The 25,146-nt window shown below is 40.5% G+C and overlaps 1 protein-coding gene across 2 annotated transcripts in view; it reads right to left on the bottom strand.

The window, feature by feature from the left end:
- Positions 1 to 1,086: 1,086 nt before the first annotated feature.
- The window catches only part of adam22 (ADAM metallopeptidase domain 22), a 76,208-nt gene continuing 52,148 nt past the window's right edge, over positions 1,087 to 25,146 (bottom strand). Inside the window, exons 7-31 of one of the 2 annotated variants that reach the window (XM_026184039.1) lie at positions 25,078 to 25,144; positions 24,915 to 24,991; positions 24,032 to 24,106; positions 22,082 to 22,153; positions 20,910 to 21,076; positions 20,755 to 20,839; positions 19,905 to 19,995; positions 19,194 to 19,245; positions 15,563 to 15,662; positions 14,776 to 14,847; positions 14,474 to 14,566; positions 13,816 to 13,896; positions 13,680 to 13,730; positions 13,514 to 13,577; positions 13,303 to 13,408; positions 13,100 to 13,219; positions 12,596 to 12,764; positions 12,142 to 12,241; positions 11,275 to 11,365; positions 11,110 to 11,163; positions 9,221 to 9,421; positions 8,767 to 8,867; positions 8,471 to 8,537; positions 4,300 to 4,423; positions 1,087 to 4,077 (exon numbers count right to left, since the gene is read on the bottom strand). In XM_026184039.1, coding sequence (XP_026039824.1) covers positions 4,057 to 4,077; positions 4,300 to 4,423; positions 8,471 to 8,537; positions 8,767 to 8,867; positions 9,221 to 9,421; positions 11,110 to 11,163; positions 11,275 to 11,365; positions 12,142 to 12,241; positions 12,596 to 12,764; positions 13,100 to 13,219; positions 13,303 to 13,408; positions 13,514 to 13,577; positions 13,680 to 13,730; positions 13,816 to 13,896; positions 14,474 to 14,566; positions 14,776 to 14,847; positions 15,563 to 15,662; positions 19,194 to 19,245; positions 19,905 to 19,995; positions 20,755 to 20,839; positions 20,910 to 21,076; positions 22,082 to 22,153; positions 24,032 to 24,106; positions 24,915 to 24,991; positions 25,078 to 25,144 — 2,301 coding nt within the window. In that variant the 3' untranslated portion in view covers positions 1,087 to 4,056. The remainder of the gene's footprint in view (positions 4,078 to 4,299; positions 4,424 to 8,470; positions 8,538 to 8,766; positions 8,868 to 9,220; positions 9,422 to 11,109; positions 11,164 to 11,274; positions 11,366 to 12,141; positions 12,242 to 12,595; positions 12,765 to 13,099; positions 13,220 to 13,302; positions 13,409 to 13,513; positions 13,578 to 13,679; positions 13,731 to 13,815; positions 13,897 to 14,473; positions 14,567 to 14,775; positions 14,848 to 15,562; positions 15,663 to 19,193; positions 19,246 to 19,904; positions 19,996 to 20,754; positions 20,840 to 20,909; positions 21,077 to 22,081; positions 22,154 to 24,031; positions 24,107 to 24,914; positions 24,992 to 25,077; positions 25,145 to 25,146) is intronic. The other variant, XM_026184040.1, reaches the window with a different exon arrangement.

Here is a 25,146-nt window from a genome sequence, read left to right as displayed (position 1 = left end):
GGTTTGACCCCCTTTTTAATTATTAGTAGCTTTCAGTACTGCTTTAATTCTTCATGGCAGATTCAACAAGATGCTGGAAACAGTCATCAGATTTTGCTATATATTGTCATGACAACTGCTGCAGATTTGTTGGCTGCACATCCATGATGTGAATCTCCTGTTCCACCACATCTCAAAGGGGATCAACCTTATTGAGATCTGCTAACACAAATACTCAGATGGACCATGGGGTTTGAACAGTGCTTGGGGGTTGCCCAAGAACACTGAGCGGGTCCATGCTTCCATACAGTTTATGCCAAATTGACCGTACTGTCTGAATGTCACAGTAGAAATCGAGCATGCATTGTTTAATCTCTTGTTGAATTCTAGTAAGCTCTTTTTCTTAGCTGACAGCAGTGGCACTTCATGCGGTCTTCTGCTACTGTAACCCATCTGCTTCAAGGTTTGATGTGTTGTTCATACAGAGATGCTCTTCTGCATACCTTGGTTTGGTGTGCTCTGACTGCTGACAAAGACATTTAAGCCCAGAGAACTGCCACTCACTGGATATTTTCTCTTAGTCAATTCTCTGCAAATTCTCAAATGGTTGTTGGGAAAATCCCAGTAGATCAGTTATTTGTGAAATACTCAAACCAACACATCTGGGATCAATAGCCATGTCACATTAAAAGTCACCTAAGTCACTTTTCTTCCCCATTCTGTTTCAACTTCAGCATTCATCTTGACCATGTCTACATGCATTGATCTGCTGCCATGTGATTGGCTGATTAGATATTTGCTTTAACAAGCAGTTTAAGAGATGTACCTAATAAAGTAGCCAGTGCATGCGTGTCTTTGTGATGACAGAAAATTGGCATGCCACTATACTTGTGGGGACCAACAGTGACTTATGGGGACAAAGTGCCCGTCTCCACGAATTTGAAGGCATTTTTGAGACTCAAAATGTGGTTTTATTGTCAGGGTTACATTTAGGTTTAGACATTCATTTTTGATGGTTAGGGTAAGCATTATGTCAATTAGATGTCCTCACTAAGGGGTAGGGGTGTGTGTGTGTGTGTGTGTGTGTGTGTGTGTGTGTGTGTGTGTGTGTGTGTGTGTGTGGTCTATAATTTGCAACCAGTGGAGTCAGGTTTCTTTTAAACCTACAGACTATGATGCTCTTACAGTCTGATTTTCGGGTTACCCCAGTCTGTACCTCAACACAGGGTAGAGATGTAAAGCATACTACAGTATATAAAATGCTAAGAGGCCGAGGAGTATTGTGCAGAGTGACTTAAATGTTTTGATAACACTGAGAATTAAACTGTCATGTAACCCTCATTCAGCTGAATCAGGTTTTATTAACTGGTTATCAAACCATCCTGGGAAATCAGAAGATAATACAAATGTCTGCACAGACAGAGGTGTTGATGAAAGTTTTATTTTATATTAAATATATTACAATACTGAATGATAAAGAGGAAAAAATATGGGGATTTTTGCATCATCAGTCTGTACAGCATACAGGCAAATTAAAAAATAAAAAAGACAACTGCAGTGTCTGAATTAGTACATATGGGGCTCTTTAGGGTTCCTGGAGCAGAGTGCTGATGATTCTGGTGTGATGGGAACGCATGGCTGAGACTGGGTGGTACACAAATACATTCAAGTCTCTGGCCAGACAGCTGCTCTGCAGGGATCGGTCAGTCCAGCTGTGTGCGGAGGCAGATATGTTTGGAGTAACACCTGTACAATCACACAAATCACTACTGCCTGCCAAATCACTACTGCCGTCCTCGATGGAGAATCCTGTAGAGTTTTGCCCAAGGCACCAGGACAAATGTCTTGCTGCTGCACAGTATTATGATGTTAGAAACATTTGTAAGGAGCTCAGAAATGATGCTCTCCCCAGCCTGGGGAAGCCCAGAAAGATCACTGGGCCGCTGGACACCGATAGTAAGACCAGAGGAACAAAAATAAAGAAAGTTCTGGTAGAAGGCAAATCATGAGCCCAGACAGCAACATGTGTCCAAACCTTACATCAGCACGTAGCATCGTATCAGCACATGCGTAAGGAACAACAGCTTCTATTGGCCCCAAAGGACAAAGGTGATGAAACGAAATGCTCTCCATCAAACTCATCAACCCACGTAATTACAATAATGCACTTAATTAATGTTTAAATAGCTGCTGTACATAATGCTGAGGGGGAAAAGGTGAACATTACAAAGGTACTTAATAAAAAAAAAGATACTAGTAGCAATATTAATCCAATATTGTGAAGCTCATATTACCTATACAGTCCTAATGCATACATGAATTACAAATGTAAAAGTGCCCACACTGGAACAAAAGCTAACAACAGTAAAATGACAAACATGAGGCCTTGACACAACAGTTTCTCCACAGTGTAGAGCACTGACTGTACAAAGAACTTGTTGGTGAGCGGGATTTGCATCCAGAAAAAAAAAGAAACCACCTTAAATAATTACACTGGCACGACAGTTAGCTTCGAACCACCTGCCATGAGCTTTACAAGCAACTGTGGTACACAGACCCATTAAAAACAACAGGAAAAGGCAATAGGGGGGAAAGACTCATCCGGTGACATGCTCATTTCCTGTTATGACCTCATAAAGAGCCTACCGGCGAAATAATCTGATATAGATCTGTCATGCTGTTGGGTCTTCGTAAGCTCGAACAGCAAGCACTGTACAGCATAGTTAATCATTTACAAGGCTAAATATCTCAGTCGTCACAGCTAAATTCAAAATGCGCATTTCAGTCAATTTCCAGATGCTGGCTGAGGCGGGTCACCAGCCAGATGTTCAATTACTCACATTCAAGTGGCTGCCACTGGAAAAATGGGAGTGCAGCCGTCTCAAACACACAAACACCTTGTCACCATCATTGGGAAATTTTCAGGAAATTCCGTGAGTGACAAGCGGCACATCTATAACTACGCCAAACACATCTCGTCCGTTCGTTTCACTCGGGAACGGGACGTAAAACTAATAAAAATGTAGCTAAATTAATATCGATCGAGAACGGTCTTAGTGACGCTCTTATTAATGTGCCACAGTCAACATCGCTGGATGTCTGTGTGTGTGTCTCACAGAGATGCATGAAAATAGTGGCTAAGGTAAAAAATAAACACACATTCTGCTGTGGATGGAGAAGGCTATACAGGTCACAGTCACAGAGCGGGAGAAACCCAGACTGCAGGGTCTCTGAACTTATCTACAAATCAACAGGAAACAAAGAAATGCCTCTCTCTCTGTCTTTTTGTCTTTCAAAACAAAAGAAAACCCATACTCTTGTGTGTATTTTACTGTACATATTTACACACAAACCAAAGGGAGGAACAGCAGAGTGGGGTCCATGTTGCGGTGATACAATATGAGTTACCTTTAGTGGAGAGAAAGCATTAAGCCTACAGACGTTATAAAATCACAGCCCCATTTGCATGCTTTCCTTTCGGGTCAGACCGCTGTCCGTCTCGTCTTTTCGGTAGGAGGGAGTTGCCGATAAACACGGTCGTCTCATGCATACAGTGTTGGCGTTTCTACAGTAATTCACGTCAAAATGATCCGACGCAGATCCGGCGATGGCCTGGCTCCCACAGCTCCTTTCAGAGAGGAGCCTGTACAATTCAGATGGGATGATGCTGAAGTGAATACGACATGAGACAAGCTAAAGAGGGGTAAGGGTGGTGTGGGGGTTTTGGGTGGGGTTGTGTCGCGTTGGTGAAGCTTTAAGCAGACAGCAGGAACAGCTCAGTCTGAGCTCCAGCTGGTCTGGAGAGGATGTGGAGCTGGTGTCTCTGCCGGGACTCCACATCGTCACGTAGAGATCCACTGAATGAGGCTGTTTGGCAATACGGCCTCGCAGATGCTTGGTCACATTAACTCAAACTCAAACTCTGCCTGTTTCCTGTCCAGTGGGTGGGTGGGGCTCTCTCTTTTTCCTCTTTAGTCGCTTAGAGTCAATTTTGTATCATTTTTGTGTTTGTTCATTCATAGAAAAGGAGAGATGTGTAGTTCTTTATAGTCTTGTGTAGAGAGGGCAAGACAGCTGTTATATTGAGGTCTCCCACAACTGGAAATAGAAGAGAAGAAAGAGAAGCCTTTTAGCATCTCCCAAAGTTTACTGCTGGTCGGTCACATCACTTCCTTTTTCCACAGAGTTCAGGCTGGACTTACAGTTCTGCTGTTTTCCTTAAACCTTATGTCATTATAACGTGCCTCAGTAGTTTCATTTGCACACACAACCACCATTAAATGCAGAAATCCCTGTATTGTGTTTCTGATTGATACTTACCCTGGCACTCTGCCTGTTGGCTTTCCTCTGGTCGTCGGGGAGAGGAGGCATAGGGTATGGGTACCTCCTGCTGGATGCAATAGATCCTGTGGAGGAGGTGGGAGACTTGGCAGGCGATAGCGTCCTGAGAAAAGAAATAAAGTGATCGTGATGTGACGTGATCATAAAGCTATTGCCCCCTTTTTTTTTTAGTTAGGGTAGGACTAAGATGTCCAAAGACACAGATACATAAATCAGGTTAGATCTGTGACTTTGGGCAACATCCTCCTTCAGCTGCTCCACCTATTCAGTTTTCACCTTCCTAAATAGCGAGTTTGCTCCTAGAAGCTGCTCACCAGAAAGCAAAGAGACAAAATTATAAAATAATCACTGCAAAAAATGTTTAGCTTTTAAGAGCAAACCCTGTGCATGATATGTATTTATTTACACAGCAGTAAACAGTTCCCGGCTGCAGTGTGGGCACAGTCATAGTTCCCTTCATGCTTCACCGTCTCACAGCATTTTCGGCAAGCGCCAACACACTCTTAGCTAGAAGCTGCAGAACAATAACTTTAGCCACTGTGGACAAAGCATGCTGCTAAAGGTAACTTCTGCTCTAAGCTTAGCTGGTGTGTTGTCTTGATGGGATAGCTCAATCTGCGGGAGCATGAAAAGGCGACTGGGACAGCGGGCCAGACCGGAGCTGGGTAAAAAAAAAACAAAAGACCAAGAGTCAGAGGAAGAGGTCCAGTCCAGTGAAACAGCAGCAGAAAGCCTGCAGCGTGTGCAGCGGCTTCTATACATCACTGCACCGTGGTGACTGAATGGTCCTGGGTTGGCCAAAATGATGGAAAGACCAGAGCAATTTGACGGCAGGTTGCAGAAGTTATTTTTTTCTCCTCGCATGAAGGAACTTTGAAGTGTTTAAACCTTTAACGTGTCTCTTCTGTAAAACAGTGGCATCTGATCAGCTTCATATTCATTCTGTAGCTTACTGTTGGTCTATTTCCTTTTCTAAGTCTTTTTACAGAGGATTCAATATTCAGTTTGCAGTTAAAAGTTCTGCAACCTGCTGCTCCATGTCTCTTCATTTTTTGGGCTGTTTCTACTCTAGGTAAGAAGAGGGAGAGGGTTAGAAATGTGCGCCTGGACAGTGAAGGTCTATAGATTCCAGTGTTGGTTTGCTGTTTACTGATGTTTGGGGTTTTTTAGCGAGCTTCAGCTTGTGTTTCTAACCATCTATAGACCTTGGGCACGATCAGAGATTTTGCCACAACAGCGCAATGATGATGTCAGAGCGGCACCCGAAATATCTGGCTCTGCGGTGACATCACACTGACGCGACGGCTCGTGAGGTCACTGTGAGCGAGGCGGAGGGCCGAACAACACAAAACACTTACTGACGGAACAACATTGAACATGCAGAGGTAACAAGAGACTGAGAGGGAGGGAGGAGAGCAAAGAAGGGAATAAGGAGAAATTAGGAATAAAAATGACTGGATTATAGTTTTACACTAGCACAGACAGTAATAGCCATCTTTGTTTTTGCATCAATACAATAAAGCAGGAAAATAAAAGTCTGCAACTTAAAAATTCAGCACTTGAGTTGTAAGAAAAAAAGTAAAGTTTAAAAATGTCTCTTTATCATCCTTATTTATGCACAAGTGGCAACCTTTTCTCAGTTGCAACATGCCATTCTCTGAGATATAGCTTTGAATTGTCTCCAGAAAGGAAAAAAAGACCAGATTGGCACTAAGCCTTCCTTTCCAAACCACAAATCAAACCAAAAAGTGAGGGAGTTTTTAGACAAGCGTGTGGGGTATACAGGACGTGGTCCGAGGTAATACCTAAGGTAAGGTCCTTGAGTGTTTCTATTCACATCTTCTACCCATTTAGTTACATCATAAAACTCTGTTTTGAGGCGAGGGGTTAAATACCTGTGGGAGGGTTGAGGGGGAGGGAAGTTAAAGGGACACAACACAAGGTGAGGGGGAGAAGAGAGAAAAGAAAGGAAGAAAAAAGAAACGGACAGAAATTTCTCCAGAAATAAGCGAGTGTGAGGGAGTGAGGTAAGGGGAAGGGAGAGAGGAAGAGGAAATATTTTAGGAAAGCAGAGCAGAGCAAAGATATTCTGAACAAGATGCAATTGAGGAAAAAATGGTGAGAAGATGGCAGACAGACCTGTGTGTGGTTTCAGATGAAAACGGCACTATGAAAATCACAAACACCTGTGTCGCGTGTTACAGGCTCGGTTGCATGTTGGTCTCATCATTCCAAGCAGCTATAGCTTCTTTGCCACTCCGGCAGTCTCATGCTTATATCGAGAACATGTGCACTACACACTACTCCTTATGCCAAGACCTTCAGACGCACAAACCGACCGACATACGAGGCTGGGAGGCAGCTGATGCACACAGCTCACTGTGCATTCACAGTCAACAGGCAGGTATGCACATATCTTATTTGTTCACAGGCTGTAGGTAAAGTCTAAAAGATTTAAAGCTTCGGCCTCAAAAGCCAAACAGAAGCTTAGAGTTCACGTTGATAGAGCAGGTCAATGTGAACAATGCAAAACGAGATACAATTACATTTTTCTGTCTGATACAAACAGAAGCATCGTTTCATTTTCTTTACAGAAATTATTTAATGACAAGAATATCAAACTTTATCATTTATTTGTTGACTGTCAACAAATCTAATAAAAAGACCAAAACCAACAATAAACTGATTGAGCATACGTGTTCTACCCTCTCTGTCTCCATTTAACTGTGGCCAAAGATGAAAAGCCACAAATAAAAAAAAGTCATAATAATTAATTGTTGCCCACACAATACTGAAACTGCACACTACTGTTACAATAAACACAAGCACTGCAGTTAAGTCTCTTCCTGCTAATGTTATGATTTCTACAAACACAGAGTAATGGTCTGAAGCATTCAGGTGTGTTTTAATACACAAATAATACAATCTTCCCAAGACCGGACGTCTCAGTAAGTTCTCCCCGAGCTCAGACAGTGTAATTCTCAAAGAAACTGCTTAAAACTCAAGAGCTACATCTCAGACTCAACAGGCATCAGTTAGCTTGTTATTTGTTAAAGTTCATGACAGCACAAATGAAAAAAGACTGAACTTTTTTGGCTAGTTTGGAAGAGTTACCAGTACAAAGCCTTGTTTTTGAAGAAAAACAAGTTGGCAACATGGCTTAGGTTTGCAGAGTTGCATCTTATCAACAACAACATTCCTTCAATTGTGTCCTTTGGACAGATAAGACCAAAGTGGAGATGTTTGGCCATAATGCACAGCACCTTATTTGGAGAAAACCAAACACCGCATATCAGCACAAACACCTCATACCAACTGGCAAGCATGGTGGTGGAGGGGTTATGATTTGGGCCAAGCAGAGCTTGATCCAGGCCAAGCTTTAGCTGTTAGATAGATGACTCGAGAAAGCTTTGGTACAGAAGAGTGCATGGTTGACCTCTTCTGTACCAAAGCTTTCTTGAGTCACCTGTCCAACAGCTAAAGCTTGGCCTGGGTCATGCAACAGGACAATGATCCCAAGCCTGCAGCGTGTGCAGTGGCAAAGCTGTGAGAGAGACAGACAGATGTGCATAGAGTCCTGCAAAAACTTTTTTTTCATATGACTGTATATGTGCATATGAACATGCAGACTCTGTGGGTCATTGGTAGTCACATCACATGGCAGTAAACAGTTGACTTGGAGAGCAAAGGAGGGAATGCAGCACAGAAATGTAATCTTGAAACTATCAACTACCTTCTGATATTGCTTTGGATTTCATTACCTTTATAAAATCGTATCTGCATTCATAAACAGTGACCGGTGCACGGTCTTGGCACAGACACCTGCTGGCCTAAACTGTCATCCTCAGAGTCTGGCTGTCTGGCCAAGACTAAAGGGTTCCCAATGTGACTGCCAGTGTTGTAAATATAACTATTCAGTAATCCACAGGTGAAAATACTGATCTAAATTTGCTCCTTTTCCCTAAAAACTGTTGGTTTTGGTCTTTTTGTGAGATTTACTAAAATAAAGAATGAAAATTATAAAGATAATGTCAGCTTGATTCTTTAATAGATCCTGATACATTAGTGTTTTTTACTACGGTGTCTCTCTATCTGCAAGTAGAGCGTTCACTGACATCACAACTTAATCAGTTTCCCAAATATTACTTACTCTGTGGAGTTCGAGCGAGCACGGAACTTCTTTCCTTTCAGTTTCTTACGATTACCGCTCAGGTTTCCTGAAGACAAACAAAACAGAAGTGCACATATAGATTCACATGCTAAGTATTTAATGGGATGATAATGAAAAAGCAGGCCTGTATGAGAAGGGCTACAATTGGTTTGTTAGTTGTGGTTTGAATTTAGCCTAAAGATCAGAACGTGAGTTAGATTCTTTCACTGTTTCCTGTCCTGAACAAACACATTCATTTTCTTTCATCCTGAGAAACAAAAAAAAGCACCGCTTACCTTGCCACGAGTTGCTTCTTGGTCGCCCATTTTCACAGATGTCAGTGATGTGTTTGGCATCTGGAATTCTCTCACTCCACGAGTGGGACAGGCCATTAGATCTAGGTCACATGAGAGAAGGAAAAAAAAAAAAAGTTCAGTAACATCTTCCTAAGATGCTGCAAGTCTGCTGCAAATGAGGCTAAAATGAGGCTGAGGTAAATGAATCAGAAGATGAAGATGCCATGTCATCATTATGAGCCATGAAAACATTTCATGACAGATGAATATGACATGAGATGAAAGCACTTGATGCAAAACTGCCAAAATGCTCACAGGTTTCTGCATTTTGGTCATTTCCAGAAAAAGGTAAGACACCTAATGAAAGCACGAAAACATATTGAGCTCATCTACACCGGTGATGCACACGCACACACTTGCCAGCAAATGACTGAGTGATGGTGAGATAGCACACCTGAAGGCAAACAGTGAGCGGTTCTGAGAAATGGATGGGATGGAGGGAGTGAAGGACGGGGTGCAAATCTGCAGGTGCGACAGGCAGGCTGACCTCTTCTTGGAGCTGCAGCCCGAGTTTGTGCTTACACCCGGAGGCATGTCGCTGTAAAATGAATCTGCATCCCCAGGTTTTGTGACATAGTCACCTGGAGGCATTTGCCTGGAAGTACAGAAGAATTCATTTAGATGCTGCAGAGATGAACACCATGACAGGAAACAGCCACCTGCATATATTTTAATTAAAAGCTTTTTATAGTCCATTTATGATCTGTGCCACATTTTGTTTTCTTCTACTCTGGTGACTGCTTTGCATTTTTCATGATGTAATTAGTTGTTCAGTTATTGCACTAAGCTTGCACTAAGAGCCCCCATTTACATTTCTCCCTATTTTTGTTCTAGCTCAGTCCAGTTGGCTAACATCATTATACTCTCATGTCTAAAAAAAGGGAAAAATGTTTTTTTTAATACATATATATACATACACATATATATATACATACACACACATATACACATACATATACACATACATACATACATACATACATACATACATACATACATACATACATACATACATACATACATACATACATATATATATATATATATATATATATATATATATATATATACATATATATATATATATATATATATATATATACATATATATATATATATATACATATATATATACATATATATATATATATACATATACATATATATATATATACATATATATACACACACATATATATATATATATACATATATATATGTATATATACATATATATATGGTGGCTGACTAAATACTTTTTTGCCCCACTGTATGTTTTCTCTATTTTCTATAATAAAAACACTCATAAGCATTTCAAAGACTTTTACTGGCAATATAAATATGCAAAGAGTGTTTTGGCTACTTCTTGCTTTTTACTTTAAGAAGTGGTACAAAAAACCCAAATGTAAAAGATTTCTGACCTCATTAATAATTGGCTTGTTGAAGGTAATTTTCAAAACAACTTTTCGTGACCTGATATTCGTCACTTTCTTACAACCTTTTCTTGCCAACGATGAAAATAGGTCATACAAATAAATAAAGGATGTCCATAAAATGTATATAAAAGGAAGAAGGACGTTTGTGGAGTGGCCGTTTGGTTTCTTCTATCGAGGAGACAGACCCCAGCGGGGTTTATTTCTTGCCAGTTGTTTTAGAATTGTAAAAATCAATGAAACAACTTCACCAACCCATCTTTACAAAGCTGAAGAAGTCAATCTGCCTTCTTTTCCAAGCTCTTAAGAGTAAAATGTATCCATTTATAAATGTTACAAATTATGCTAAAAAAGTGAATTACAAGTCTGTTGATTTAAAACTTTGTTATTGTAAATCACCTGCTGGAGCCACATGCAGTACGATCGGGGCCCACCACAGACTCATGGCCCTCATAATGCATATTTTTACATTTGATATTTAGTTTTCCTTTTGATTATATAACTTCATGTAGATGACATTTAAATGCAAGACGATTACTTGTAGCAGATTAGAAAACATTTTTGGTCATTTTTGTTATTATGCAGGGCGGGGATATTTCAGATTTCCTCAGGGTCTCGCTGCAGATTTGTATTTAAGATCTTGCTCCGGGTTTTGGATCATTTGAGCACAAAGAAACGACTGAGTATTAACTACAGGTTTTGTGGTCTTTGCAAAAAAACAAAACAAAACAAGGAAAGAAAAAGTTACTGAGAGAACAATAACACACTCAAACAAGCTGCAGCTCTGTCATGCACTTTAGAGTCACGCTTTAAATAACAGAGTAAGAAAAAGATGTTAAAGTGTGCAAACCGGCAGAATCTCCGGTGAACCTCAGACTCGATGTAGCATTTCTGCTTGTAGCTCCTGTAAAGAAAACAGCAATCTTATAACAATCCAGAAAGTTCATACTTTTATTTATTATTATTTCCACTCATCACTCATCATCAGACATGCACAAACTATGTGTAGACTCACTTGTAGCACCAGGCTGTTACAGCCAGTATTAGGGCGAGGAAGAGGATAGAGCCCGCAATAGCCCCGATGATGATGTTAGTGCTGTTGATACCTGAGACAGAGGAAGAGAGTAGAGTGGGAAGCCAAATGTGTATTAACTGAGATGTGTGTGTCTCTTGTATCTGGAACAATGCAGACACATGGGGATACACAAACCACAAAACAGTGCAGCAGAGCACAAAAACACAGAACATTTAGCAAGAAAAGTTCATCAGGAAGACACGGGAGAAAAAAAACACCAAAACCTCAGTCACCCTCCAACACTACTCTGAGGGGGAACCTACAAGCGCTTCCCATTCAGGGTAACAATAAAAACTGCTTGCTTCTCAATTGAATGAGGGCTGTAATTATCTAACTGTGATGGGACTGAAGTTGGAGTGAGACAAGACGAGGAGGAGCGGGAAATGACATCAAAGACAAGACAAACACAATGAAAAAGGAACCTAAATCTGACCTCAAATCACTCCGTCAAAGACATCGGCCTGTCGACAAAGAATGAGTGTGAAAATAATGACAAACAAAAAGAATGACATGCAAGGTTCAGTGAATACAAATGCAGCAGGTTTAATGAGCAGACGTGAGCCCCCAAAAATAACAAAAATTAAAAGACAATTGAAAAGCAACAAAAAGGATGACATATCTGTGGTGAAGTGGAAGGACAATGAAGAAAGAAATGAAACGGGTGTAGCAGGTTGGGAAGAGGGGTGGGGTTTTTACAGAGGGACAAGTGTGCAGAGCAGCCCTGAAATATGACTGGAGGGAAAATGTGATGTAGAGACAGAGGCAGGAACAAGTGGAACAGGTGCAGAGGGCAGATAAAATGTCTACCTGAAACTGAGGCTGTGGTTTTGGCCACAGGAAACATGAAGCTACAATCCTCTCCTGTCCAGCCCTGGTTACACACACACTTCAGCTCATTGCTGCACACCTGCAGGATGAAAATGTAACATAATTAGATATTTGTCGAAGTCTGTTATGGGCACTTTATGGGTCAAAATTCAAGTTGGTCTGATTGCAACCACAAAATATGGTGACTCAAGTCTTTATGTTTTCAAGTTATTTCAAGTCCACAATCAGGCATCAAAACATTAAAATAAAAAGAAAACCCCGACAGCAGCTAAATAGATACTTCCCAAATACTATAAGTGGGAAACACTTATATTATATTATATTATATTATATTATATTATATTATATTATATTATATTATATTATATTATATTATATTATATGATTGGATCAATTCTAGGCGTTGGTGTATGAGTTCGCTGTTGGCGTGTACCCCATTTCCAGAGCAAATGGCCTTGTCAGTCGTCCCTGGGCAGGTGCTGAAGTTGAACTGCTGGATGGGGAGACATTTGTGGTTGAAGCAGATGCTGTCTGTGCCGCAGGCTGTCCCGTCCTCGACGTATCCCAGGTCTATATCTCCGTCGATCACCACGTGAGCACCACTGAAGAGCAAACAAGACTGAGTGACTTGAAAGGCTATGTTGGCTTGCAGTAAACGTGGCGTGATGTGCAGGCTGCTGTTTCTTAGTTCATCTGTGATGTTTAGAAGAATGTAGTTTTCCTGGCTCGGTGGGTCTCTAACAATCAATGAAGGATTTACTTGATGCTAGAGTTATGTGCTTTGTAAACAACTGAGAGAGCAACAAGCGAGGAGATTTTTTTAAGAGCGTTCCTCCTTCAGTGCTGCACAAACAATAGTATTCCATAGACTAAACACAGATCACAAATGATCATTATAGACTGTTTTAGGTGTTTTCTTTTTTGTTCCTTTGGCTACCTGCAGTCCAAAGAGGCACTGTGTTGGGCTACAGAGAATGAAGTCAGCCCTCCCTGCAGCTCTCCCAGTCGTGGAGCAGGAGAGATGTTGGAGCACAGCAGATAGCCACAGTGAACATCCCTGAACACAAAAGGTGCAAACACATATCAGCAGGAGAGGAAAGTAACCCAGAGCTCCACAGGAGGCACAGACGACTGGCTTACTGCTTGTTACACTGGATCCACGTGTCCTTGTCTTTTCCACAGTTGCCTTTTTCTGTCCCTTCAATGTTAAGCTTCTCGTAGCAGAACTTGTCAGCTGCTGTTGCCTCTGAGGGAAACACAAGCAATTTTAAGGAGAATAATACGAGGGTGTTTTCTGTGCAGCTCCTCTAGATCTCCTTGCGTTGGAATGCACATGAGAGAAAACACCTACTTTCTCCCCAAATGAACTTGCACTGTCTGTCTTTGGTTTTGCACCTTCCACTGAAGCAGCGACCCTACAGGCAAACAAGGTGATTCTTAACAAAGTGCATGCCAATCAGCTGAGAGGTTTTTAAACATTTTAATGCAAGATCACATAAAACTCATCAAGATCTTACTTGGTCTTTTTCACATGTGTAACCATCCATCTTGTGCACATTTGGTGGACACTGCAAAAAATAGAGAAAGCCTCAAAAATACAGTGATGCAAATCTAAGTATGAGCAGATGTTTAGGAGGAAAAATCCGTGCTCACCTGGCTGGAATTGCCCAAGCAGATTTCTGGGATGTCACAGTCATTCACCGCATCTCTGCACACAATTCCCCTGAACTCCATCTGTATCAGCACACAAGACAAATTAAATCGGAAAAGGTTTTGTGTTTCATTCCACGTCCGGCAGAAAAAAACAAAAAGTCAAACGTTTTTTGCCATCATAAAGTAAAGTGTGTGACAAGTCTGCCCATTCACAGCTAAAACACACCCCATCAATGTTAACTATGTTCATATCTTTTCTTGTAGGATTTAATGGTCCTAAATAGTTTCCGTTTCAGTTTCAGTAGCGGAGGAGTGCCTGAAAGTGGCATAATCCCCGGAGACCACGGCTATTTTTTCAGTGCTTCCAATGTAGGAAAAAGGATATCTAGTTCAACACTTCCTGTTTTGTCAGTCATTGTTAGATTTTACACAGATACATTTTTGAAAAGCTGATTTAAAACTAAATCCCCATCAGATCGTAGCTAATAGTATTTCAGCTTCTGCTCTCCACATGGACTGTTTGTCTGCATGCAACCAAACCCTGCTTGAATGTGACTAAACCAAAAATCCACCATACTCTGCAGCTCCATATCTGTTTATAAAGATCAGTATATTTAGATAAAAACCACTTAAAACCTGCTACTGTCCGGTTTAGTACCTGGCAGTTATTGCAGCAGAGTCCATTGCTACAAACAGAGCCCTGAGTCAGGGTGCAGTTCTTGCAGCAGTTCTCTCCTTCTTTTGCACATTCCTGAAAGGAAGAAAAACTTTTCTCAACACAGTTTATTCTTTGCCTTAATTTCTCCAATGACTTTACTTCACTGCTTCAGATGTTAACCCTTTTTCTTTGATTGTTTATTTTGCTGTAACTCATCTCTTTGACCTTGGATGATCATAAAGGTTAAGCCTTCAGTATATATATCTGTGTATTTTTCATTCATCCGCGGATGTTTAACTCACCGCTGGGTTTCCGCAGTCACACTCCTCTCCTGGCTCCACAAAGCCATTGCCGCATTCTGGAGGGTCTAACAGCTGAGTGAATAAAGAGCTAAATTAATATATACACTCACCAGCCACTTCATTGGGTATAGCTGTTCACCTGCTTGTTGATACAAATATCTAATCAGCCATTCACATGGCTGAAGCTCACTACATTTAGGCATGTAGACATGGTCTGGAAGACCTGCTGAAATTTAACCCGAGCATTAGAATAAAGGCGATTCCAGCAACTTTAAACGTGGCATGGAGCTTTAACAGCTCCCAATCTACTGGCATTTTCCTGCACAACCATCTCTGGGGTTTACAGACAATGGTCAAAAAAAGACAAAATCTCCAGTGAACAGCAGGACAAAAATTCCTTGTTTGATGTCAGAGGTCAATGATCAGACTGCTTCCAGCTGACAGGAAGGGAACAGTAACTCAAATAACTACTTGTTACAACCAAGGTATGCAAAAGAGCATCTCTGATTACTTCATTCAGCAGGAAAACACACCATATCACAGAGCTGAATGTAATGGAACGGGCGATTCACATCATGGATGTGCAGCTGATTAAATCTGCAGCATCTGAGTTATGCTATCATTTGAATGGAGCAAAATCTCTGAGGAATGTTTCCAGGATGTCACGAAGAAGCAGATCTGAAGGCAAAGGAGGGTCCACCCTGATACTAGCAAGGCATACCTAATGAACTTTCCAGTAAATATAGATTATATACGTATGTAGCATTTGGTTGAAAGTATGATGTACCTTCAGAGGTTTGTTGAACAGACAGGCTCCTCCACCGCTGTTCAAGAAGTTATAGTACTCCTCCACATTGCAGTCAGAGAATTTCTTGGGCAGGTAAAAACTGTTCAAAACAACAAGAACGCATCGGGCTGTTAACGCGGACACAAAATAAACCACGTGTGCAGATTTTACTGTGTGCGTGAGAGGGTTTCCTCCCTGCCAACACCAAAGAACAAAAGACTGAAAAAACACAGTTTTAAGCACCTTAACCCGTTCAGTCTTTGTATCGTGCATTTACTTAATTACAATTTAGTTTTACACAATTTTACAGTTACTAGTGTGAACTGTTTTTTTATTAATATACTTAAAATTGCTTCTTTTTTACCAAACATAAAACACACTTTAAATATTAGAGGTTTTACGGCAGGTTCACTATACTCACAGTTCAGAGGAGATCCTTATAATAACATGGAGACAGACATTTAGCACAACTGACTCTGTGAACATCGTACGGAGATATGAGCGGGCTGTAAATGGATTCTAAGATGTGAAGTTTTTACGTTGTCCTGGAAAACAAGCCTAATATTATCGATGAGTCATTTTTAAGCCGGCATTGCATTATCATTTGACACTGAAGCCCCAAAAGAACAAAAAGAATATCTGACTAATTTTTTTAATGAGTTGCTCAGAATAGAAATCAAGCTCTGCTGAGAGTGTCATCAGCTCTTTAATTCTCACTGTGATTGCTTCAATTCATTTATAATTAAAGGCTAAAGTCCAGCTGGATGGCACATCCATCCGGACTTCAGTGTCCGATCTCAGCGGAGCTTGAAAATGCCTGGCCAGGCTGATGCTTTTAATGGCATTATCCCAACAGTGAGCAGCACTTAAATATTATTATGTTCTTCTGCACTGTTAGTCTTAATCCTGATTATTCTGCAGGAAAAGGTTAGAGTGGCTCATCAGGCCTGCCAAACCAGACAATGCAATAATGAGAGAGTCGAGGGTGGGAGAGGCTTTGGCTGATGTTTCATGTGTAATTTGACTAAATGAAGCCATCACCAATGATGACGATGGTTATATAAAGAGGAGGTAATGGATGAAGTACACTACAATATTTCTGCAAGTTTTGGGAATTAATAAGGTTTATTGCTGTCCCGGCTCTTATACGGGATTTGTTCTTGAAATCTTGTAGCTTTCATTCCCTTTTAAACATCAAAATGAGGTGAAGCAAAGAAGAAACATGCTTGTGTGATTCCCCAGTTGGTACCACATGGAATAACACTATTATTCACTCTTTATTTCACAGCATGCACACAATATGATCAAAATATGTATTATATTTTTAAAATAGAAATAAAAAGACCACTATAAAAACCAAACTATTTCGCTAGCAACCTTCTTCCTTCCTTCGCTCCGTTACAGTCAGCTTATAACACCTGGTGGTTATTAGGACGCTCATCAGCAGCTTAGCCATTTCTCAATTTCTTAATCTCTGCATTAAAATTGTGAAGTGGGATTTGAGTCTTTGTCGTGCCTGTCTATTCTTGGTACTGTGCGTTTTAGGCTATCTGGCCTCATTAAATTAAAAAATATTAAAGGCTTTAAGGTTGCTCCCTTTGAAATACATATTTTGACCCGGTTTGCTGATGGCAACACCCATTCTCACAGGAGAAGGAAGGAAATAAAAATAGAAAAACCTACAGAATTTAACTGCTACCAAATCCTAACTTAACCTTAATGGAAAATGTGTTTTTTTTTTAAGAAACTTCAGTTTATACAAGGTGTAGTTAGGATTTAAGATCTTAAGAAAAGCTACTGTATACACTGCATAGGAGCACACATACCCACAGATGGGTGACATATTAAAGGAAAAACCTGAGCTTTGCTGGCACAGCTTTGGGAGCCTTTGGCCCCTTAAAGAAATGTGTCAAATATTGCAAACCTACATGAAGTTGCTCTGACTGATCCTATAAAAAGGCAGAGGCCACTTCCAGGATGAAAACTGTACAAATATCACTGAATGATTTAATGAGTGTGAAAATGATGTGAATCATTTTGCTGTCTTCGCAAACACCTGTGAGAGACTTGAGTGTTGGACAGCGCTGATTAAAACATCTAACGAGGAAGTCTTTTCATTACTTATCTTGTTTTTCTCTTTCCTTTAATTTGTGTCCCGTCTGTATTTTAACACAAATCCACTCAGACACGCACTCGCGCAACACACAAGCAAACAGAGGAGCTACATCCTGTGAAAAAACTAGTTAAAGGTAGTCAGGTGAAGAAAATCAGACATGCAGGTGCTGAGGGATTAAAAATAAACTTCAGAGGCCGCTCATTGAATACAATCGTCTGAAACACCACTGACTCGATTTTAGGGAAATTGCTTGGGTCTGTTCACAGGTGACAGGTTTAAATAAGCACAAAGTCACCTGTCCTCTGTCATGTGACCTTGTGACAATAGAGGAGGTTTATTAAGGTAAGCCAATAGAGCAGGATCTCAGTGTTTGGGAAGTGTACTTGTTGTGTTGTTACAGGAGAATGAGACAAATATTGACCCAAGATGAGAATGACATTGCAGACTGTATCAACTGGATAACGATGAACAAAAATCAGTAATGAGAAGTTTTAATTTTTAAACAGCAGGGTGGAGAAGAAGCCTCTCGGCAATCGGGAAAAACAAATCAATGACATTTATCAGCTATTCAGTCAGTAACATTGCCCAAAAACTGAAAAATACACACTAAGTATGTGATATTTTACAAAGTGATCATGAAAAATACAGCCAGTGTATTACAAACAGGACATCAAGCTGTATTTGTTCATATCATCTAGGTAAAATGAGAAGCTGGGGCCACAGTGGCTGTAGTGCCCTTGGATGACAAAGGGAAAGGTTGTGATGACTGACAACCTCCCTCTGACGCAGCCATTTGGTTCAAAACCAGCACAAGCAACGCTCACAAGCTTCAGCTCACCTGCTGTCCCATTCGGGATGGGGGGGGGGGGGGGGGGGGGGGGGGAATTGTAAGAAGTATATAAGAAGAGAGGTACACGCACACAGACAGACAACACACACACAGATCACACACAGACACTCACAGTGGCATGATGCCAAGCAGGCCTGTGCAGTCCACAAAAATATTTTAATCATCTATTTTCTTATCTAAGCAAATAAGACATTACAGAAGGCCTTTATGCAGAGAAATGCTCAATGTTATATAACAAGAAGATAGCAACTGGAAATTAAACCTGGACTGTCCCCTAGTGGTGAATTATAAAGGTACAAGAACACAGCAGTGAATGACATACATGTAATTTAAATGGATAAATAGATTGATATTTGAGATTTAATTGGTTTTAAATACATAAGAGACACACATGTAAACTTTGTGTTTACATATTAAAACACATAGCTTTGACAAGGCAGGATGACACTTATTGATAACTGCAGTTATAGCGATATTTAAGTAAATATTCATACAGGGAAGGGAACGAAAGCAACTTATAGTCTGGGTAACATTGCATCCAACTCCATGCTGTGTCAGAATTTGTTAAAATGCTTTGATGAGACTGAATCATCGGCATCTGTGAGAGTTGACAAGAATTCAGCTGTGAGATGAGATCAGGAAATGCACTTTGAAAAGGAACTTACCCAATGTCATCCATGATACAGCCGGCCCAGCGATCATCACACTTGCATTCACCTGGAAAAATACATTTGTGATATCATCAAAATTGAGTTTTAAGAAGAATGTGTGTTTTTATTATTGTTAGGGGGGAAATTTGACAATATTTACAAAAACAAGTGCAATTCATATGTAGTGTACAGATGTGTAAAATACTGGACACAGTAATAATAAAATTAGGGAGGTTTGGAAAAGAAAAACATAAAAGCACATAATGTTGGAGAAGGAAAATGAAAAGACAAAAAAATGCGGGTATTTACATGTGTTTTTTACACATATTTTACTAGTTAACCTCATATTGCAGGAGACGGTTAAAGTTAGATGCCTTTGCATGTGTGTAAATGCATAAATATATAGAAAAGTCCAGAAAAGAAAACTTAAAAACACAAAGCAAACAAGCAAAAAAATATTGTTCTGTGACGTAAGTATAGAAAAAATAAAGATATTAATTATTATAGATAGTATAGTTAATTATTCTATTAGGTTGTAACACATGCCCAGCCATTCATTCCTCCTCTCCTTTTCTGGGGTGCATTTACAAGATATATGAGAATGGAGATGATGAAACCTCAACAAAAAACAAAACAAAAAACAAAAATAACAAATAATAATCAGTGTTAAATCTCATGAAGAGCGTGAGAGAAGACAGAAGGGATCATTAAGATTTAACGGTTTACCGTTAAGGATCCTCTTCTTGTCCGAGAAGATGCCGATGTTCTGTCCAAGAGACTGTGCGAGGGTAATGGCCATCTCATTAGTTTTCCCATACTGAAGAAAAAATGCAGAGGAAGAGAGAATGAAGTGAATCAATGAAAAAAAGACCAAGAATCTTTGATTTATTGTAGGAAATCTTGTTGTAAAGCAGAAAAAACAGTAATTAATTTAAATGAAAGAAAATTGAAATTATATGAATCCAATGGTACTTTTCTTTTTCTCATAATTCCGTTGATTTTTACAAGATCTCCAACACCACTGGCTAAAATACAGCTCCAAACCATGACAGAGCCTCCACCGTGTTTTATAGATGGCTGTAGACACTCACTGTTGTACCTCTCGCCTGACCCCTACTGAACATATTGGATTGAAAATTAAAAATTGGATAGGTGACTCCATTAGTTGGACCCATGTGCCTAAAGACACCATTTAAAATTAGTTCTTCGCTAAGTTGTTTGTTATGTGTAGACACAACTATGATTCATCCCGTTATTAATGCTTGAATGATTCATAGCTCAGTGTTTAGGGACTCAACAACAAACAAGCAAACAAACAAAAAAGTATTCGTCTGAAAGTGGGCGAAAAAGCAGCCAATGTCCAAAGAAAACCCTGAAGAAGTATTGCTCAAGACCACGTTAAAAATGGCAAAATATAGAAATGAGGGTTGGTTCAAGACTTTTGCACAGCACTGTATCCCTCATTTAATCACAGAAAACAGTCGGTGTTGGTGGTGATCAATGTAAACTGACCACTGTGATTGAACTCCACGTTGTCTGCATCATTTAACTTTAAAATTATTTAATTTTCACTCACCTCATTGACGCCCCCTCCTTTGGTGAGAGAGCAAACTCCGCCCATATAGGAAGCTCCACCCCAGCTGCTATGAAAGCGAGACCCTCTGATGAAAGAAAAGGGTGTTTTATCAAAAGATGCTGAGTGTATAAGGGGAAAAAAACTGGCATACTCACGAGAAGAGGTGAACAGAGTCACATTTCTCCTTGATGAAGTCTTTCCTGTACTTCATGAACTCCTTCAGGGTCACCATGGGGTCATCGTCAATGTTAAATTTGTTGTCAGCTGACCAGGTTTCCATTGCAACGAGCACAATTCGGGTATTAAGTTGTTCCCTGAAAATCTGTGGAAAAAGCAAACTTGATATCAGGAAAAATGTCAAGAAGGTTTAAATACTTGTGTAACAGAAAGTGGCAAAAATATTCGGTTTGATGTGTCATGAGCATCGGCATCTCCAGCTGTTCAATACGACAGTGATCAAATGCTCAGTATGATCCTGCCACCAGACAGCTGCGGCACATCATAAGAAACCAGACAGACAGTAAACAAAGGTAACCGTCTGAAGGACACAGTGGGAGCAAACTCTGCTGTAAATAATAATGTTTGCTTTCATAAGACGCAAATCTGCAGGTGCCTCGGGCCAGACAAACACCGGAGGAGAGCAAAGTGTCTGCATTCAAAATAAATGCTAATGGTTTGTCAGTGCAGGGATGGAGGGGTCAGTGTGCATGATTTAATCCCATTGTGGCCCCTACAAACTCAAACTATCTGCCTCTGCTGGTGCATCTGTGTGGAGAGTTCACTGCTGCCAAAAGTGCAGAAGAAACAATACCCACAGACACTAAACCTGCTCCAGATCATTGTTGCGTTATTTCTTTTCCAGCTCTTATTCCAACATTTCTTCCAGGTGTATGCTATAGTGTTTAGCATAGATGAAAGAAATCAATGCGTGCCTCCTAAATAAAGCCTGCTTCATATGATCTTCTTCAAGGGCACAACAAAAAGCATGACCTTTCTCCAGCTTCACCAGCCTCTCAGCTTACAGACGTGACCCTGTCCCAGCTCAGATTTCAGTAATACAACACACAGACGTGGCTACAAATAATCAAACACTTAAAATCTGCCTCTGAGCTGTCGGGATGCCACCACTGCTTTTGACATCCAGTCATCTGAAAACCTCATAACTGGGCGGTTAATGGCTGCTCGCGGCATATTATGGGCCAGGAGAGGCTTTAAATGGGGAGAGTGAGGTTGGTTAAATGAGAAATCAGTGCAGCGTGCGCTCGACTCCAGTACCTGGGAGTGCTTGTGGCAAGCTTTCCAAGAAGCGGATCGATACAGTTCTTACCATGTCAGCGATATTGACCACTGTCTTAGCGTTGTTGTTCGTATGCCCGACGGAAAGCCGGTGCTTCTTATACTGTAGAAAGAAAAAAAAACAAAGAAAGAGAGACAAGAAGGATAAATTAATATAAATGGGTTTCATAATCTGGAACAAATTTACTTTAAGCCATTTTAATGCATGGAAGAAGCCTGTGTCTGCACATTGGATTCAGTCTTAATGTTGCTTTTATGATATAAAAACAAAGTCAATTCCATTCCAGTGGATCTTAGTTGATCAGAATGTTTTTTCATGCTCAGTAAAGGCAGCGTTTGAAGTGCATGCTCTTACTTTGTTTACAGCCTTGACTCTCAGCCCAACCAGCTTCCTGTAGACTCTGAGCTATTTAAAAGATGTTTTTCTTTTAACAAAACCCAAGAAACCACACAACAAACAATGGAATGAGTCTAATTTCATACATGTCTTAAATCCAAAGCCTGACATGCTTCAACTATTTCTTCCTGTTTCAGTATTCATCAATCCATCTTCTTCTTGTCCAATTCAGGGTCATATGGGTGGGTGAGCCATCATGCAAACGCCACACGGAACATCTTTATCCCGCTAGCAGATTCAAACCCATGGCCTTTCTTGTTGTGATGTGACAGTGGTAACCACAGGACCACCGTGCAACCCCCTGTTTGACTATTGTTTACTGGAAATGGTAACACCAAGATTTACGTGAATATCTATCTATGTGGATGACCACATGAATCTTTCTGCAAAATTAATTTACAAGAACAAGTGTATATGAGTCCAAACTTTTCCATCTTAGCTGTATTTTACATCTTTGAAGCATAAAATGTAAAATGAATTATTACGACTCTTAATATTGACAGAATTGTTTGGATACGCAGTCCTGTGAAAAACTAAGTACACCCTTTCTGCCTTCATAGGAATTAAGATGATAAGTAGCAGCCAGGTACTGATACTCAAATGGAATTTAATAATTGATCATCACCAAGTGTGAGCACCTCTATAAAAAGCAGACGTTTTGGCACTTTGCTGGTCTGAGGCATTCATGGTGTGTGTCAAAACAATGCCACAATCTTCCCAGGAGTGGACGACGCAGCAAATTGAACCAGAAGAGCAGATTTTCTAATGCTCGAAGAAATTTAAATCTACAGCCTCAGTTAGCATGTTAAATGTCAAAGATGACTGAACTTGGTGTGTTTGGAAGGGTTCCCAGGAGAAAGCCTCTCCTTTCTAAAAACAACATGGCAGCACGGCTAAGGTTTGAAAAGCTGAATCTCCTTTAGAGAGACGAGACCAAAGCGGAGATGTCTGGCTGTCATTACGGCGCCACATTTGGAGAAAACCAAGCAGCGCATCAGCAAAAAAGCACCTCATACCAACTGTGAAACACGGTGGTGAAAGGGTGATGATTTTGGGCGTTTTGCAGTAACGGCGCCTTGGCAACTTACAGTCATTGAGTTGACCATGGACTCCTCTTTATACCAAAATACTCTAAAGTCAAGTGTGAACCTAGACTTTAACCCCAAACCCATGAAATGCTGTCATATGACTTCAAGAGAGTTAGGCATAAAGGGACGTCTGCAAACTTCAATGAACTGCAACAATATTGCAAACAAAACTGTTTTTAGTAAATAAATACAGTCTCTGTGTAGTATTTTGTGTTGCTGTGCACCTGAGGTTGAAATTAAATTATTTTAAACCTGATAAGCACCAACTGAGTTTTATTATGACCTTCTAAGTAAGTCCGTAGAATTGAAAAGGGATGTGCACTCTTTCTACTATGACTGTTTGTGATGCGACAGTCAGACAGTCGTGATAAAAAGTGACGCTTCACACCTGCATCACTTCAATCTAGAGAGATTTGTGGTCAGTGGGCCAGCATAACACGATTTCTGGCTTCAGGTCACATTCATGTCTATTTTTTGTAGTCTCTAATAAGCTTACCATTAAATGGTCATTGATCACCATCAGCTCGATGTATTTGGTCTCATCTTCTACACTTCGTGACAAACGTGGAGCCTGAAAAGAGACGACAGTTTTATCATATTAACGGGAGGCAGACGCCATCTTTTTCTAAATAAAAAAATTAAAGAGAATTTCAAAAGAGTACAGTAAAAACAAAGGTCAACTCGAGGCTCAAAGAAAAATAAATGACAAATCAAAGAGCATCAGCTTAGCAAAAGCCAAACCAGGTTTGTCTGTGAGCCCAAATCAAAGTAAATATGAGCGCAGCTTTCAGGGCTGAGAGACAGACAGCTGCAGACACCTGACTATGTCTGAGAAAAGGCGAGGAGGGAAGCAGCCTCTACTTATAAGATAAATATTTCATGAAACCGAAAAAGACGAGAAGAGGAGAAGAGCGGGCTGGAGAGCTGTTGAGTGGGAGGAACGCTTGGAAACAGCGCACTCTTTATGAATTAACATAAAACATATTGACGGAAAGCAGTGTAATCAAGACAACAGCCTTGGTAGCATAATTAGCTCTCTGTCTTACACTCATGCAGGCATGCACAAAATATAAGCATCTGCACGCCTCCGCTGCTATTGGTGATCATTTTCCTCTGCCATCTGAGCAGCTGTGGTTCAGGTGGTAGAGGACTGTCCGGGGCCGGCGCTTCCTTCCCCGGTTACTATACTGCCTAAATATCCTTGGGCACACTGACTTCAAGCAGCTCTCAATGGCAGTCAAGCTGCCACCATTAGTGTGTGAGTGTGTAAGTGTGCGTGCGTGGATGGGAGACAGATTTTAAAGCACTTTGTAGCACCCTTCTAAGGTGAAAAGACCCTGCATAAGTGCAGACCGCTTTACCATTTAGTAGACTCATACCTGTCTCTTTTTCCTCCTGTGCACAACTTTTGACCCTGGAAATGGAGGGCTGGGAAAAGGTGGTTCTGGTAGAGCGCCTTATAAACAGACGGACACACATTCAGTATGTAAGATTAATTAAAGCACATCAGAAGCCTGGTCAGTACATGAACCATCAGCTTACCACCAAGGAGATCGTTAATTGCCTCTTCACCGGCAGATTTGTAGATCATGTGAATGCGAATATCCCCCT

This window comes from Astatotilapia calliptera, chromosome 11 (genome assembly GCF_900246225.1).
Source record: "Astatotilapia calliptera chromosome 11, fAstCal1.2, whole genome shotgun sequence".
In the NCBI taxonomy this organism is placed as follows: Eukaryota; Metazoa; Chordata; class Actinopteri; order Cichliformes; family Cichlidae; genus Astatotilapia; species Astatotilapia calliptera.
Note: the sequence above shows the minus strand (reverse complement) of the source record. Positions and strands in the feature narration are given on the sequence as shown.